The following is a 15,930-nucleotide window of genomic DNA, read 5'->3' as shown; positions in this document are numbered from 1 at the left end:
GGCCTTAGTGCTAAAATAAATGTATAGAGTTGCACAGAATATACTCAATAAAAGGGTAAGTTCATTATACAGCATTACTTACTCTGAGAGTGAGCTGTTCCCAAGCAGAGGGCCAAAAAGGCAAGTAATGCCAAAGAGTTCATACTGTCCCCTGGAGTAAAAGAGGCTCAGAATCAGATTGTTATACAGTTTGAATCAGGTCACAAGAATGTATTTATTGAAGAAACCATTTTTATTTTTTTTTGCAGCATGTTAGGCAATTTAACCACTTGAGGACCACAGTCTTTTCGCCCCTTAAGGACCAGAGCCTTTTTCTCCATTCAGACCACTGCAGCTTTCACGGTTTATTGCTCGCTCATACAACCTACCACCTAAATGAATTTTGGCTCCTTTTCTTGTCACTAATAAAGCTTTCTTTTGGTGCTATTTGATTGCTCCTGCGATTTTTACTTTTTATTATATTCAGCAAAAAAGACATGAATTTTGGCAAAAAAATGATTTTTTTAACTTTCTATGCTGACATTTTTCAAATAAAGTAAAATTTCTGTATACATGCAGCGCGAAAAATGTGGACAAACATGTTTTTGATTTAAAAAAAAACCATTCAGCGTATATTTATTGGTTTGGGTAAAAGTTATAGCGTTTACAAACTATGGTGCCAAAAGTGAATTTTCCCATTTTCAAGCATCTCTGCCTTTTCTGAGCACCTGTTATGTTTCATGAGGTGCTAAAATTCCAGGATAGTATAAATACCCCCCAAATGACCCCATTTTGGAAAGAAGACATCCCAAAGTATTCACTGAGAGGCATGGTGAGTTCATAGAAGATATTATTTTTTGTCACAAGTTAGCGGAAAATGACACTTTGTGGAAAAAAAAAAAAAATATCCATTTCTGCTAACTTGTGACAAAAAAAAAAAGAAATCAGCCACGGACTCACCATAGCCCTCTCTGAATCCCTTGAAGTGTCTACTTTCCAAAATGGGGTCATTTGTGGGGTGTATTTACTGTCCTGGCATTTTGGGGGGTTCAAAATTGTAAGCACCCCTGTAAAGCCTAAAGGTGCTCATTGGACGTTGGGCCCCTTAGCGCACCTAGGCTGCAAAAAGGGGTCACACATGTGGTATTGCCGTACTCAGGAGAAGTAGTATAATGTGTTTTGGGGTGTATTTTTACACATACCCATGCTGGGTGGGAGAAATATCTCTGTAAATGACAATCTTTTGATTTTTTTTACACACAATTGTTCATTTACAGAGAGATTTTTCCAACCCAGCATGGGTATGTGTACAAATACACCCCAAAACACATTATACTACTTCTCCTGAGTACGGCGATACCACATGTGTGGCACTTTTTTGCACCCTAACTGCGCTAAGGGGCCCAAAGTCCAATGAGTACCTTTAGGATTTCAAGGGTCATTTTGAGACATTTGTTTTCAAGACTACTCCTCACGGTTTAGGGCCCCTAAAATGCCCGGACAGTATAGGAACCCCACAAATGACCCCATTTTAGAAAGAAGACACCCCAAGGTATTCCGTTAGGAGTACGGTGAGTTCATAGAAAATTTTATTTTTTGTCACAAGTTGGCGGAAATTGATTTTTATTGGTTTTTTTCACAAAGTGTCATTTTCCGCTAACTTGTGACAAAAAATAAAATCTTCTATGAACTCACCGTACTCCTTGGTCCACCTGGAAGGTTATTGGATGGAAAAAGAGAAAACAAATACAAAAAAAAAACGAAAAACAAGCAAGCAGCAAAGCAATTGCTTCAATAACATTAATAAACTTTGAACTTTTTTAATAAAAACCTTAACATTGCAAACCAAACATTAACTACTTTGCTTACCTGTTTTTTTGTTTTTTTTTTGTTTTTTTTTTAACTTACTTCCCGAGGACAAACCTCTCCTCCCCCATGGAACAATGTGCAAAGTGCAAATCGCACAGAGTTGTGGCGAAGTACATTACGCAATTTGTCCCAAGTGAAAGGAGAGGTTTCTGGCAGCCCTGTGTATTAGGGTCTCTGGAAACCCGATGTTTGGTTTCACACTGCATATTGACATATCCGGTGGGTCGAGCCCGCCGCACCGTATCGTCCAAAACAGACCTTCAGGCAATACCACAAGAGTAGCATTCGGCCTAGTAATGAACTGCGTCGCCATAGACTAACATGACTTCCGCGCCGATCGATATTGCCACAGAAGCCACGCAGTAACGTAGGCATGCACTAGCGTTGAGTCAAGCACTTCCGGCGTAGGGGGGGACCGCAAAGTGTGCCCTAACGCATCGCAGCAGTGTGAAATAGCACTGAGAGACCCTTGTGTGCCTACCGCTGTGTGTGGAGTTCCCTACACTCTAATAGTGTACCTGCTCGTGGTACCTCTCAAAACACTCCCCTAGGCATAGGCCAGGCTGGTCAGGACAGGTGGGACAATAAACAGTGGTGTCACGCCTTATTCCAGCCCTGCTGCAGACACGACAACATTTTCTTCGGATTCGGTGACCTGGGGTACTCGGAATTGGATAGGCGTAATGCCTTCCATGCAGCCGGCTAGTTGCATCTTGGGGTTGGGCCACGGCACCTCCTGGATACAGGAGTTCCATCACGATCTGTTTATGAAATTGAATAAACGATCCAGTTCTCCCAGCCTTACTGTAGAGAACAAAGCTGTTGTAAATTGCCAATTGAATGAGGTAAAAAGACACTTTTTTATACCAGTGTCTTGTTTTTCGGGCAACTAAATAGGGCGCTAACCTCTGGTCATTGAAGTCCACCCCTCCCATGTTAGTATTATACTCATGGACGACAAGGGGTTTTTCAATGACCTCAGTTCGTCGTTGAATTTCAACTGTCGTGTCTGCGTGAATGGTGGACAGGAAGTAAACCTCCCTCTTGTCCTTCCATTTCACCGGCTCCAATTTTGAGTCTTTTCCCTCATAGACCCTAAAATAAGATGTATAGCCTGTGGCCCTTTCACAGAGCTTATACAGTTTCACCCCATACCGGGCGCGCTTGCTTGGGATGTACTGTTTGATGCGAAGGCGCCCGGTAAAGCGTATGAGGGACTCGTCTACGCAGATGTCCTGGTCAGGGGTATAAGCATCTGCAAATCTGGATGACAGGTGGTCTATGAGGGGTCGAATTTTGTGGAGCCGGTCAAAAGCAGAGTGGTCACTTCGATGACAGGTTTCGTTGTTATTGAAGTGCAGGAAGCGCAGGATGTTCTCAAATCGTGTCCTGGACATGGCAGCAGAGTACAGGGGAACATGATATGCTGGGTCCGTAGACCAATAAGACCGCAACACATTCTGCTTTACTAGTCACGTGTGAAGGAGAAGGCCCAAAAAAATGTTCATTTCGGAAACTTGGACTGGTTTCCACCGAAAAGGCTGGGCAAGGAACTTTTCCGGATTGGCGGTTATATATTGTGTGGCCTTACGGTTGGTCTATGCCACAATTCAGTCTAAGAGATCCTGGGTGAAGAACAGATAGAAAAAGTCTAGGGCCGATCCTAGATTATCTGTCTCCACCTGAACTCCAGACTGGGCGGTGAAAGGGGGAAGTACGGGTGCGGCGGAATCAGGGGATTGCCAATTTGGGTTTGCCAGCACCTCTGGTAAACTAGGGGTAGTACGGGCCCGTCTTCTTGGTGGCTGCGACTGGGATCTTACTGCACGTGCCACCGAACCAGTTTCAACTTCCATGCTGGTGCTCGCCACTTCACCAGGGTCTACGGAAGTACTGGTGCTAGGTCCAGGAGATGTTGTGCTGCTGGTGCCTGCCCCACCATGAAATCTCAGACCAGCACGAACACCACTCTGCTGCCCTTGAGGCCGATCCTGCGCCACCTGCGGTCCAACATGGGGTGTGGTACGCCTGGCTTTAGCCGGGACCTCACCCTCGTCATCACTATCGGTCAGTGAGCCACTGCTCAATTCAGGTTCAAACTCTGACCCAGAAGATTCGTCGAATGAGGCGTCCCAATCGTCCTCATCCGACTGGGCCATGTACCTGAGAACCTCATCATCGGAATACCCCTTTCTTGCCATGGTGGGCTGCTAAATTTAGTGGGTATTCCTCTGAGACTACCTAGAAAAAAAGAGCACCTACCTAGCAAAAGGGAGTATTTGAGAGGTAGAAAGCTGTGGTCACTGAGTTTTGATAAAAAAATCAAAACTGATGTTTACAGTGCCACAGCTATTGTACAGTGTTTTTTGCAGTGATCAGAAAAAAAAAATTCTGTCACTGCGGTGGGGCGGGCTGAACGCAAGTGCAGGCGAACGATCAGGCCTGATCGGGCAAACACTGCGTTTTTTTGTGGATCCTAGTGACCCTAATAGATCTGACTGCGATCAGTAATGATCACTTACAGATACTATATAGTACTAATGTTGATTAGCGACAGTGATGACGCTAATTAGTGACTGTGGTGCAGTGGGCTGAGCACTAACTGACACTTACAAAGGGGCCTAGCTAACTGGCCTAACTGCTAACACTAGTGATACTAAAAAAGTGACAGTTTTCACTGTTTTTAGATCACTTGGATAGTGACAGGGGGGTGGTGGCGAGGGGGGAATCGGAGGCAATCAGAAACAATCACAGGACAATCAAAGGCAATCACAGGGCAATCGCAGGCCAATCACAGGGCACTCAATTCCCGGGACAATCAAAGTCAATCACAGGGCAATCAAACCAATCACGACACAATCAAAGCCGATCACAGGCCAATCAAAGCAAATCACAGGCCAATCACAGGGCAATCACAGGGCAATCAAACCAATCACGACACAATCAAAGCCGATCACAGGCCAATCACAGGCCAATCACAGGGCAATCACAGGGCAATCACAGGGCAATCAAAGCCGATCACGGGACAATCAAAGCCGATCACGGGACAATCAAAGCCGATCACGGGACAATCAAAGCCGATCACAGGCCAATCAAAGGGCAATCACAGGGCAATCACGGGACAATCAAAGCCAATCACGGGACAATCAAATACAATTACAGCACAATAAAATTGAATGTCAGCACAATGAAATTGAATGTCAGCACAATCAAATACAATTGCAGCACAATCAAATACAATGCACTGGGAAGGTGATTGGGGGGGGGGGCTGAGGGCGATCTAAGGGTGTGGGGGGTGGATTAGGTGCCCGCACGGGGCAGACTGGGTCCTGATCTGGTGGGTGGCAGACACAGGGGGTGACGATAGGAGATCAGTGAGGGATTACAGGGGAGAATAGATGTAAACAATGCACTGGGGAGGTTATCAGGAGGGGGGGGTCTGAGGGCAATCTGAGGGTCTGGGTGGGTGATCAGGTGCCCCCAAGGGACAGTTTAGGGTCTGCGCTGATGGGTGGTGGTGACAAGGGGTGATAGACAGGTGATAGATGGGTGATAGACAGGTGATCAGTGGGTAAGGCAGCTATATAGCTGTATACAGCATACAGGGGGGTGGTCTGGGAGGGGGGTCTGGGGGGGATCTGAGGGTAGGGGGGGGGTGATCAGGGGACCCTAGGGGGCAGTTAGGGACCTAACCTAGGGGATAGCGTCCCTAGATAGTGACAGGGAGTGATTGATGGGTTTTTAGGTGGGTGGTGGGGTGCAGATGCTGGTGTGCTGGGGTGGTCAGGGGGGGTTCTGAGGGCTGGGGTGGGCGATCGGGTGGTCTGTGTGGGTCAAAATGTGTTTTTTTTTAACTTATCCTAATGGCTGCCGTCCTCTCTGATGGTCGCACGACGAGTGACCATCAGCGGAGGAGGCAGCCAGTATAATACACTTTGTTACAATAACAAAGTGTATTATACTCCTCTGATTGGCCGCATCGCCGCATTTGAAACCCGCCGGCGTTGCTAATTGGCCGGCGGGTTTCCGTGCAGAGTGGGCGGAGCCTATTGCCGGCGGCGATCGCGTCATTGATGACGCGATCGCCGCACAGCCACCGCTGATGCCGCCCCCGCCGATGGGCGTATTGCGGTCGTTTGGGCCCGGTCTTTGCCGCCGCCCATCGGCTGGGGGCGGTCCTCAAGTGGTTAACAATTAAATACTTAAAGCGGAATATAACCCTGCATTTCAACTTTGCTCTAAAACATTATTTACAGTATATTATATGCAACCAGCATTTTTTTTTTACTAGACCAGCATTGGAAGGGTTACACAGGGCTTTAAAGTTCCTGGAGATTTCTGCAGACGCATCGAAGCTGAAATAGATACATTTTGTTTACATAAATGTATCTAAGTGTTGAATGTGACTCATCTCTCTGACTGAGAAGGAGCTTGGAGGACAGCCAAAGAGTGTGTAACATTTATCAATAGGTACATATAACTAAATAGAATGTAACAATCTGAACTTCTGCATATCTCTCCACGGAACTTTAAACCTCTGTGTTTAACCCTTCCAATGCTGGTCTAGTAAAAAAAAAATGCTTTTTTGCATATAATATGCTGTAAATAATATTTTAGAGCAAAGTTGAAATGCAGGGTTATATTCCGCTTTAAATCTATATAGAAACATAAAATGGTGGCTGGATGGTGTAATGGTTAAGGGCTCTGCCTCTGACACAGGAGACCTGGGTTCGAATCTCGGCTCTGCCTGTTCAGTAAGCCAGCACCTATTCAGTAGGAGACCTTAGGCAAGTCTCCCTAACACTGCTACTGCCTATAGAGCGCGTCCTAGTGGCTGCAGCTCTGGCGCTTTGAGTCCGCCAGGAGAAAAGCGCGATATAAATGTTCTGTGTTTGTCTGTGTTTGTTGTTGAAAATAGAACTTATGACCTAGCAATCATCTTCAAAGATCAGTATATTGACTTACCTATACATGTATATGTGCATGTACATTTCTGTAGTAGGGTCCACCGTGCAAGGGCCAATAATATTAATCAGTAATGGAAATCCAACCCAGTGGGCTAAGCCCTAAGCAGGGAGTGGTGTCTGATGAATACAGAATAGCCAAAAGCTTACTTTTTTTTTCTAGCTTACTTTTTTTTTTTTTGCTTACTTTTTTTTTTTTTTTAGTTAGCCAATTAATGGTATCAATCTTGATTCAAAACTTCTTGCTTTTACTGATGGCTAAAAGCAGTCCAATACTCTACAGCTACTGACATAACATGACTCACAGAGTATTGCTACTATACACCCAAATCATTCAATGTTTGTATATAGCTAGATGTATACATGTGCTAGAAGCTGTAAATGCTATTTAAGGTAGTTGCTTGTCACAGCAGAAATATGTAACTCCAGAGAGGTGTCAATAGGATTCACACAATTCTATAGCTGCATAATATCAGCACCTACTACAAATCTGCAAGATTCACCTGGTCTTTTTAGCTTATATGGTAAAATGACAAAACTGCTACCTGACTGTGACTGACAGGGAGCTCATGATATCTGGGAATATATATCTCAACCTTTGCAGGCATCTCTGACCATCAGATACAGTCTCCTGTGCTGACACTGGTAGGGAATACATTTTGGAAAGGTTGTTGCTTTTATTATTTCTCACATGATATTTGAAAAAGTGCTATTACAATAACTAACATTTCATTTTTTTAAGTAAAAAAAAATTAAATGCTTTTAATTACCCTAAAGTATATCCAAATAATAATCTCAAAGGTAACCCATCAAACACACCATGATTCCCGGCTCCTAGTGCAATAATATCCAAGAACAGAACAATTTATCCCATTTATTAGTGCAGCGTACTTTACAGGTCAACAGAAGACATTATCAATGAGGTGCTAGTTTTTAAGACTTGATGCAAATTTTGTTGCGCTTTGTATGTAGTTTGTGATTGGGTTAATCCAAATTGGCAGCAACCTCCATTGATTGGCCCAATTTCAAACTGCATAAACCGTGCCTGTTATATCAATATATATATATATGTATATGTATATATATATATATATATATATATATATATATATATATATATATATATATATATATATATATATATATATACACATACGTACACATATACTGTGTATATATGTATATATATATATATATATATATATATATATATATATATATATACAAATACATACACATATACTGTGTGTGAGTGTGTATATATATATATATATATATATATATATATATATATATATGTACACACACACATACATACAAATACATACACATATACTGTATGTATATATATATATATATATATACACACTTCACTTGTGGTGCTAAAGTAATTTTTCCGGAGTTTACTTTTTTAATCAATTTAATTGAATAATACAATTTTTCTTATATCACTGACAAACATGAAACATAATATAGTGAGATCAGTATACTGTATAGTAAATGTCATGCTATGTGCTGCTTCTTACCTTCTTCTACTTTGCTATATCCAGTTTCCTTCCTTTGTATTTGAGACTGTCCCTGTCTCTACCTGCAAATGGAGCTTGGAATTAAATGGACCGGTTTATAGCAAGCACGGACATATAACCAATCGCAGAAAGGGGGCTGGTTTGCCATACAAAAGTGTAAATACTTAAATTGCTGGCGACTGAGTAAAAAAAATGTATTTTCATTATGGAACAATAGATTGATCCCATTTTGTTTGCTTTTTCACATAGTTTTGTCTTTTGTCTCCAATGACCCTGACATGTACGCGCACACCCGTATTTCAACATGGCATTAGGTGTCAAACCATCATTCTCTTCCTGCTTCTACAGACTGAGATCATAAGTGACATTTACTTATTGACACCTGTCACTATACACTTATTCAGACCATAGAAATATTTGTGTGTGGATGTGTTTATTCTCCGTAAACTGAATTGCCATTTATGAAACTGACATTTATAAGTAGCACCATTCAACCAATAAAAGTGCTTTCCTTGTGCTGCCTAAGCCAGTAGGATTTTAATTGTGTGATGGTATTTGTAATGGAGGTAAGAGGTCAAATGCTGGGTCAATGTAACATGGTACATTTTTGGTGACTCCACACTTACATATATGTATGCAGAGTGTTTAGTTTTTGTGATTGAGGGCCCTTTCATATATAAGGTGTTACTTTGTGGTACGCTACCCCATCGCAAGGACCAGGGGCGTAGCAATAGGGGGTGCAGAGGTTGCGACCGCATCGGGGTCCTTGGGCCAGAGGGGCCCTCCGTCAACTGCAGTATCAGCTCTCTATTGGTCCTGTGCTCATAATAATCATTTCAATAGATGCTTTGAATGATAATAATCATTAACAAACTACTCCTCATTCCCTTCTTGCACCTCTGACACTGTAGTTGCCATTGGCAGGTTTTGGTGCAACGTATTGTTATTTATATAGAGTGCTTGGGGGGGCCCCAATGTAAAACTTGCATCGGGGCCCACCGCTTCTTAGCTACGCCACTGGCAAGGACAATGAGAGTCTATGGAGACGCTGCACCGAAGTAGTCAATCCGCGGCAATCCCATCGCAAAGCCATCCCAGCCTAGTGCACAGATTCTGCAGTAGTGCAAGTTTATGGTGGTGCAGTAATTGTAAACGGTGGAGCGCAGTGTGGCGCACATGCGCAAACCAACAGGAATCTTGGTAACTTACTTACTGTCCAGCAGGGAGTACGTCACTGAAGGGGGCAGGTCTATGCATAAGACCCTTTCGGCGCACTCTGCTGCGATCAAGTATTGGCCAATCAAGTATCTTTTTAGAATCTTAGATTTTATGAAATCTGCCCAAAGTATCCTAAGAAAACAGTCATATTCCCTATGATATAGCTAAAGTTTCAGATAACCAGAAACATTCTCAAAAGTAATATATACAAGTGAGCAGAGGCGCCAAAAGAATAAAATATCATAACATTTTTAAAACATGGAAGTGGTAGACTCTTACCCACTCCAGAGGACACGACGTACAAGCGTGTTAACGTTTAATAGAAAATGTATTCATACACTCCACAATTTTTGTACTGCTTTTCGCAGGCATGCCCCCACTTCATCAGGTAGTCAGATAAGAGTATACAGCAAATGCCATCCAGGTCTGTGCCCAGCGCCTCTGTGCTCAAAAGTAACCTTCCTTTAACTCATTCAATGATATTAATTTATATCTCTCATAGAATATACAAATATATCTGAAAAGAAATCTCTGGAAACTTACCGTACTGGTTTTTATTATTATAACAAATTTAGTAAAGGACTGATTTTTTGCAGCCCTTTACATGGGACATTAACATTTACATTACCAACTGTCTCTCAGAGAAAACCACTATCTAATTTCCCTACAATTTTCTAGGGACAATTTTGGGAGGGGAGCCAAAAAGTTTGGTGGAGAAAAACCAAGCAAAACAAACAAAAGACAAAAGAAAGAAAAAACTTTATGCTTATAGTGCTTTGAACAGCATTTGAAACTGTGACTGTACTGCTGCAAGGCAAAAGCCAACCACTTATAGTTACTATGCCATTCAAGTCTTTAAAAATTCTAAAACAAAAGCATTACAGTCTTTAGGTGGCCATTTTCATTTTCAAAATTATATGTATTATTATTTTTATTTAGTATTTATATAGCGCTGTCATCCTCCGCAGAGTATTTCGTCTAGTCAAATAACTGTATTAGATTGCAGGATTCAGAAAAGCACAGCAATGTTGCATAGTATCATTTGCTATAAAAGCATTCAATTTGACATTTCCTTTACAATGTTATGCAATGTGTGCAAAAAAAGGGGGTGGAGCAAAAATAGTAAAAAAAAAAAAAAAAGAACTATAAAATATGTCTTAAACATACATATGTTGTTGCTGGGACAGTCCCAAAATGAAGTGTCTCTACCATGTTGGCCCCAAAGCCATATAAAATGCCTTTTATTTGTAGCACAGTATTCTGCACACATGTGGGGCTCTTTTCATGCCTTTTTATTTTATTTGGCTGTTGTATAAGCTCTCCAAAAGCCAGAACACAAACTAGAATTACCACCACTGACTTTGATTTGAGATCGACTTCCAAATGAACTGAAACCCTGGGAACAATTCAAGCAAACTGCCGTCAAACTTAAACGAGGGAAATTCAACCTGAAATATCTGACAGTACAAAGAGTTGAAATCTCAAGAATACAGAGGGCATGGGATAATGGTGGCTGGTAGGGAGGGTGTAGAAACAGCACAAAAGGGTAACAAAACAATTTTTGTCCAAAACCAGTAATACACTTTTATTGATATCCTGCAATTTTCCTAAACTTATCAGGATGCTCTAACAGGTCAGCAATGCCTCATAATGTTCTTTCTTCTCCCCTTCCTGACACAAGGGATGGACCAAGAACCTCCCATGAATGGGCTACTGTCTGCCCAACATCCTTAAAGTGGATCCGAGATGAAGTTTTACGCATTGCATAATTGTGTTCCTTTCCTATAGTTTATAGGGCATTCCTGAAGCCAAATACTTTTTTGTTTTTGTTTTAATGCTCTAATTCCCTATAAACTAAAAAAGCCACGCCCACAGGTTTTCAGAGAGCCAAGACACTTTCAGACAGTAGCAAGGGCTCATGGGAGTTCAGTCTGGGCAGGAGGAGGGGGAGGTATTACTAGCCAGAGATTTCAGAGGCAGAGGGGAGGAGGGAGGAGGAGGAGGGGGGATTAGGTTTTTTTGCTCAAGATGCAGATAAGCCTGCCTCTGTGTAATGTTTAGAAACAACATGGCTGCTGTCACTGTATCACAGGAAGAAATATTCTTATTCTGTTGAAGTTGTTTGCAGCTAGATTTGCTCTGTAAACTATCTAAACTTTAGATAAGATATATAGACAAGTTACTTGTTATAGTTTGTTTTTCATCTCGGATCCGCTTTAAGATGAAGATGGCTGCTAATCAAAGCCACAGAAATACGGTACATAATTATCAAGGTTAAAAAAAAAACACGTGTCCATTAAGTTCTAGTTTGGTCTCACTGCACCACAATCCAGAGTGGGAAAAACAGTCACAAGAGCAAAAAACTTTCTTTGACTGAACCACGGTATGAACTTCCCTCACTCAACAGTCAAAGCTGTGAATGTCCACATGGCAAACTCAGTCTGGATACATGGTGAAAATCTTTCCTTCATAAAAACACACTCTCTCTCCCACAATTTCCACACCCACAGAAAGGTACTGCATTCACTGTATTTAGAGGATGTAGCCATAGTTCAAGTTTTTTTCTCCATCGGAATTGAAAGGTTAAATGCATATAAGTGCACACAAAAATGCACAGAAAAGCACATGCATCAACCTCTATTAGAGAAATAGGAAAGCTATAAGCTATAGAAATCTTGTTACATGATTTAAGTGGATTGACAAATAAATGCATTTGCCTGGATCCAGTTAAATAAAGACAGCATAGCCACCTGCTTTTCCATATAAACTTGTTGAACTGAAAAAAAAAAAACATTTTCTGTTGGATTGACTTTTTAACGTAATTTAAGCTGTGTTTTGCAGGGTTGCTAGCACATACTCCAGTAAACAAAATGATAAATATCCTAACTTTTGCTACAGGATGCCTCCCAACCCCGCCCACCAGAGTTCTCCCCATAGCTCCAATGATGACCATCAGGAATGGTGCAGGGAAAGCAGGTATTGTTGTAGCAACCTTACTCTGCAGTCCCTCTGCTCCTGCCAGCCTCACTCTCTCTCTCGAAATCTACCTTCTTCTCACATCAGTCTTTTGTCGACACTGACATTACACAAAGGGCAACTGTGGGAGATGGAAGTAGCCAGAGAATGGAGCCACCAGGATAATGAGATGTGGAGAATAGGGACTACCAATGTGTACTGAGATAGGTAGCTATGACAATACCAGCTTTCCAGAGGGGCTCTGGGTGGGAAAAAAGGCATGGTTTTAAGAGGGGACATTCCTGTACAGGGCAAATGGCATTAAAGGATGTCTATATTGGAAGACATTGGTATGCCATGGTCATATTTGGAAGACATGGCTAAAAGACAGTGACATGGTCAGGGGAGAAACTAGACGTGAGCAGCCCCTGGGATCTCAGCGGGGCCCAGAGTTTTTGAGGGCCCAAACTACTAAAATTCCCTTTCTCCTATACAGGGTACTATACTTCAGGCCAGATGTTTTTGTGGCTACGCCCGCTACGGGTCTGAAGATTATGATGGCCAAACTTGTTTTATGACCCTTGTGAGATGGGCCCCAAAGCCATGACAAGCACCAAGGGAAGGGGTGTGAACAATTGGGAGCCCCATCAAAGTTTCTCTTGGGAGCCCCATGTAGTTACGCCACTGATTGTGGCTACACTTGCGTGGGGGGAGGGGGGCATTATGGTGGCCATACTGTAATAGGATAGGGCCATGGTGCCCATACTTGTTATAGTTCTCTTAAGGGTCTCCATGCATAGGAGGACCAGCATAGCAGGGGGTAAATAAAGGATCTGAATACTTCTGACAATAGGATAGTTCACTCTTTTATTTTTAAAGCACATACTATGCTAAAATCCTGTTTTCAGTGTCCTCATGGGCTACAGAGTCTGGGTTGACAATAGAAAATATTAATTTAAAGGATCTATCTATATATGAATTGGTCTTGGCATGATAACCCTTCATCCTTTCATTTGCACTCATGGCGCCAGTCATTTCTTTAGTAAACAGGTGGACACAAATTGACATGAACAGTTGACATTTGGAAGCCACAGGTATGCTATACATATAGCTGTAAAATACATCTCTTTGTGTTCCTGTCATAACTATATATATCACACTTCTAAAGGGTCTTAAGTGAAACATGCATACAGAGCAAAATGTATAACACAATAAAATCTTAGATTTTATTTTAAGCACTGTGTGTATAAGGGAACATTGCATTTTTAACTGCACCCATCCTATGAACTCAAAACATCTGAGAAATGTTTAGACGCAAACACAAAATGTCTCTTTTGTTCTCTTCCTGGAAGGTATTGGCTCTAGCAGTTACTAAATTATTCAAGCACAGAATAGGTTCAGTGGTGTATACAAACATGCTTTGAAGAAAAGCACTCTTAAGAACATGACGTCTTTCTGACTTTTGCCTGCAGCTACTCTTCACTAAGGTATGACAGCCTATGGGCATACAAAAGCATATTTTTTTTTTTGCCTATAACCTTGAACAGATGACCACTCTACCTGCCCCACCCAGAGTATACTTAGCAGAGCATTCATTAATTTACAACCATTGGAAAGTGATGGATTCAAACAGAGGGTTTTATTTGGCCTTATAATGTGAATTATTGGTAGGAAGTTTACAGTATAGAGATCCCAGAATGTATATCGTAATAAGGTCAACCACATGTCTTAAAATAAAACAGAATGAATATTAGTTATATTGTTCACCTGCTGCCACATATTATTAAAAATTAAGTTTTGTTTAACCCTAATAGAATGTTAAGGACAAACTCTAAATAGTCAGCTTTGAAGGTGAGAGGAGTCTGAAACCACAGCAGATAATATTTGACCAAGGAGCCACAATACGTTCACCCTAATGAAGCTCACAAGAAATGTGCACAACGCGTAGGCGGGTGGGGTTCCATCCCTGCACCAATGTGGTAGTGCTTCCATTGGGTACGAGCTTACAGTGCAGTAATCAGTACACCTCTGGGCCTAGAGAGGAAACAAGAAGTCTGAGCCAATGGAGCAGAACCCTCATTTGTTTGTAGCAGATGCGGACCATTACCATGGCGAATTGAAGATGTGGCATACTGGACACTGGGATGCGTGGAAAAACCCCAGAGTGGTGACAAGCATTCCCAATATGTCTCTAAGCCAGAGTTGTGAATAAGTGTCTTCTTACCTGTATTGTGCCGAATTGTGTGTACCATCTCTTATCCCCCCCCCCCCCCCCCCCCTATTTAATCCGACACAGGTAAACTCAGTTATACTCTGTACTGATTGAGTGGAGTGATTGGTATGTGTGTGGTGTGGGTGATAGGCGCACTCTGCATCTCATGCTTTTACTTATGTTTTAAATTGTATGTGGTGTACTTCTGGCCAGATATTTTTCAATAAATTTGTACTTTTATAGTTACACCTGAGCATGGTCAGCACTTTTTGTTCGCAGTTCCCATATTTAATCATGGGTCCTCTTTCAGTTGTGATCCTCACAGCGCATTTAGCATTTAGATTAGAGTGCCTGGCACATTACTATCATATACTGTATATATATATATATATATATATAATATGTATGTATATATATATATATACACACACACACACACACACATTGTAACGATTGCGGAATCGTCTCCGTGGTCAGCGCACCAGACGTGCGCTGACGCTGCGGATTTCCTCCACAAGCGTATTATTGCGGACACCCAGGCTAGGTGCTATGCACCCGCAGAGGGCAATTCCCACCGGCAGATGGCGCTGTGGAGTGCAGGCGAACACAGCCACTGCACAGCCACAGATGCCAAATGGGAATTGTACAGATCCGGGACAAGGTACAATCAGGCAGGGCTGGATAGCCCACAGGGAACAGAGCAAAAGGACAGAACCAATGTGTGCCCACCAAATTAGTCGCCACCCAGCGACGGCGAACACACAACGGCGGAAACGAAGTAGTAAACGCAATCGCAAGAATGGCGATTGCCAATAGCGACACAAGACTGAGCAGGACAGAGCACAAGGGTAGCAAAGGCACAGCAAATCATACAAAGAGAAAGATAAAGAAAATAACAAATGCTAGCTGAACGCGAACACCGCACTCATTCGCAACAGTGCACGCGTTCGTGCGCGGTCTCCGCGTGTTACGCACAACAGAGACAAGCACGCCTAACTAACCAAAGACAGACAAACACGAAACAGAGAACGCGAGCGCTTGCTTAACGGTTACCTCACCGAGCCTACAGCAAGCGTTTCGAATCAGACAAGACAGACACACGAAAACAGGGACAAGCGAGAGATAGGATCCACAGCACTAGCGAAAAGTGGCTAGCGCGATCCAGGTACAGAGTAGCAGAACAGAAGGATCCCCAGCGCTAGCGAAA

The 15,930-nt window shown here is 42.4% G+C and overlaps 1 protein-coding gene across 1 annotated transcript in view; it reads right to left on the bottom strand.

The window, feature by feature from the left end:
- The window catches only part of LOC137546578 (mucin-2-like), a 46,123-nt gene that overhangs the window by 17,844 nt on the left and 12,349 nt on the right, over positions 1-15,930 (bottom strand). The window contains exons 2-3 of the mRNA XM_068269214.1: positions 8,339-8,400; positions 83-151 (exon numbers count right to left, since the gene is read on the bottom strand). Coding sequence (XP_068125315.1) covers positions 83-143 — 61 coding nt within the window. The 5' untranslated portion in view covers positions 144-151; positions 8,339-8,400. The remainder of the gene's footprint in view (positions 1-82; positions 152-8,338; positions 8,401-15,930) is intronic.

This window comes from Hyperolius riggenbachi, chromosome 2 (genome assembly GCF_040937935.1).
Source record: "Hyperolius riggenbachi isolate aHypRig1 chromosome 2, aHypRig1.pri, whole genome shotgun sequence".
Classification (NCBI taxonomy): Eukaryota; Metazoa; Chordata; class Amphibia; order Anura; family Hyperoliidae; genus Hyperolius; species Hyperolius riggenbachi.
This window is presented reverse-complemented; position numbering and strand designations above follow the sequence as displayed.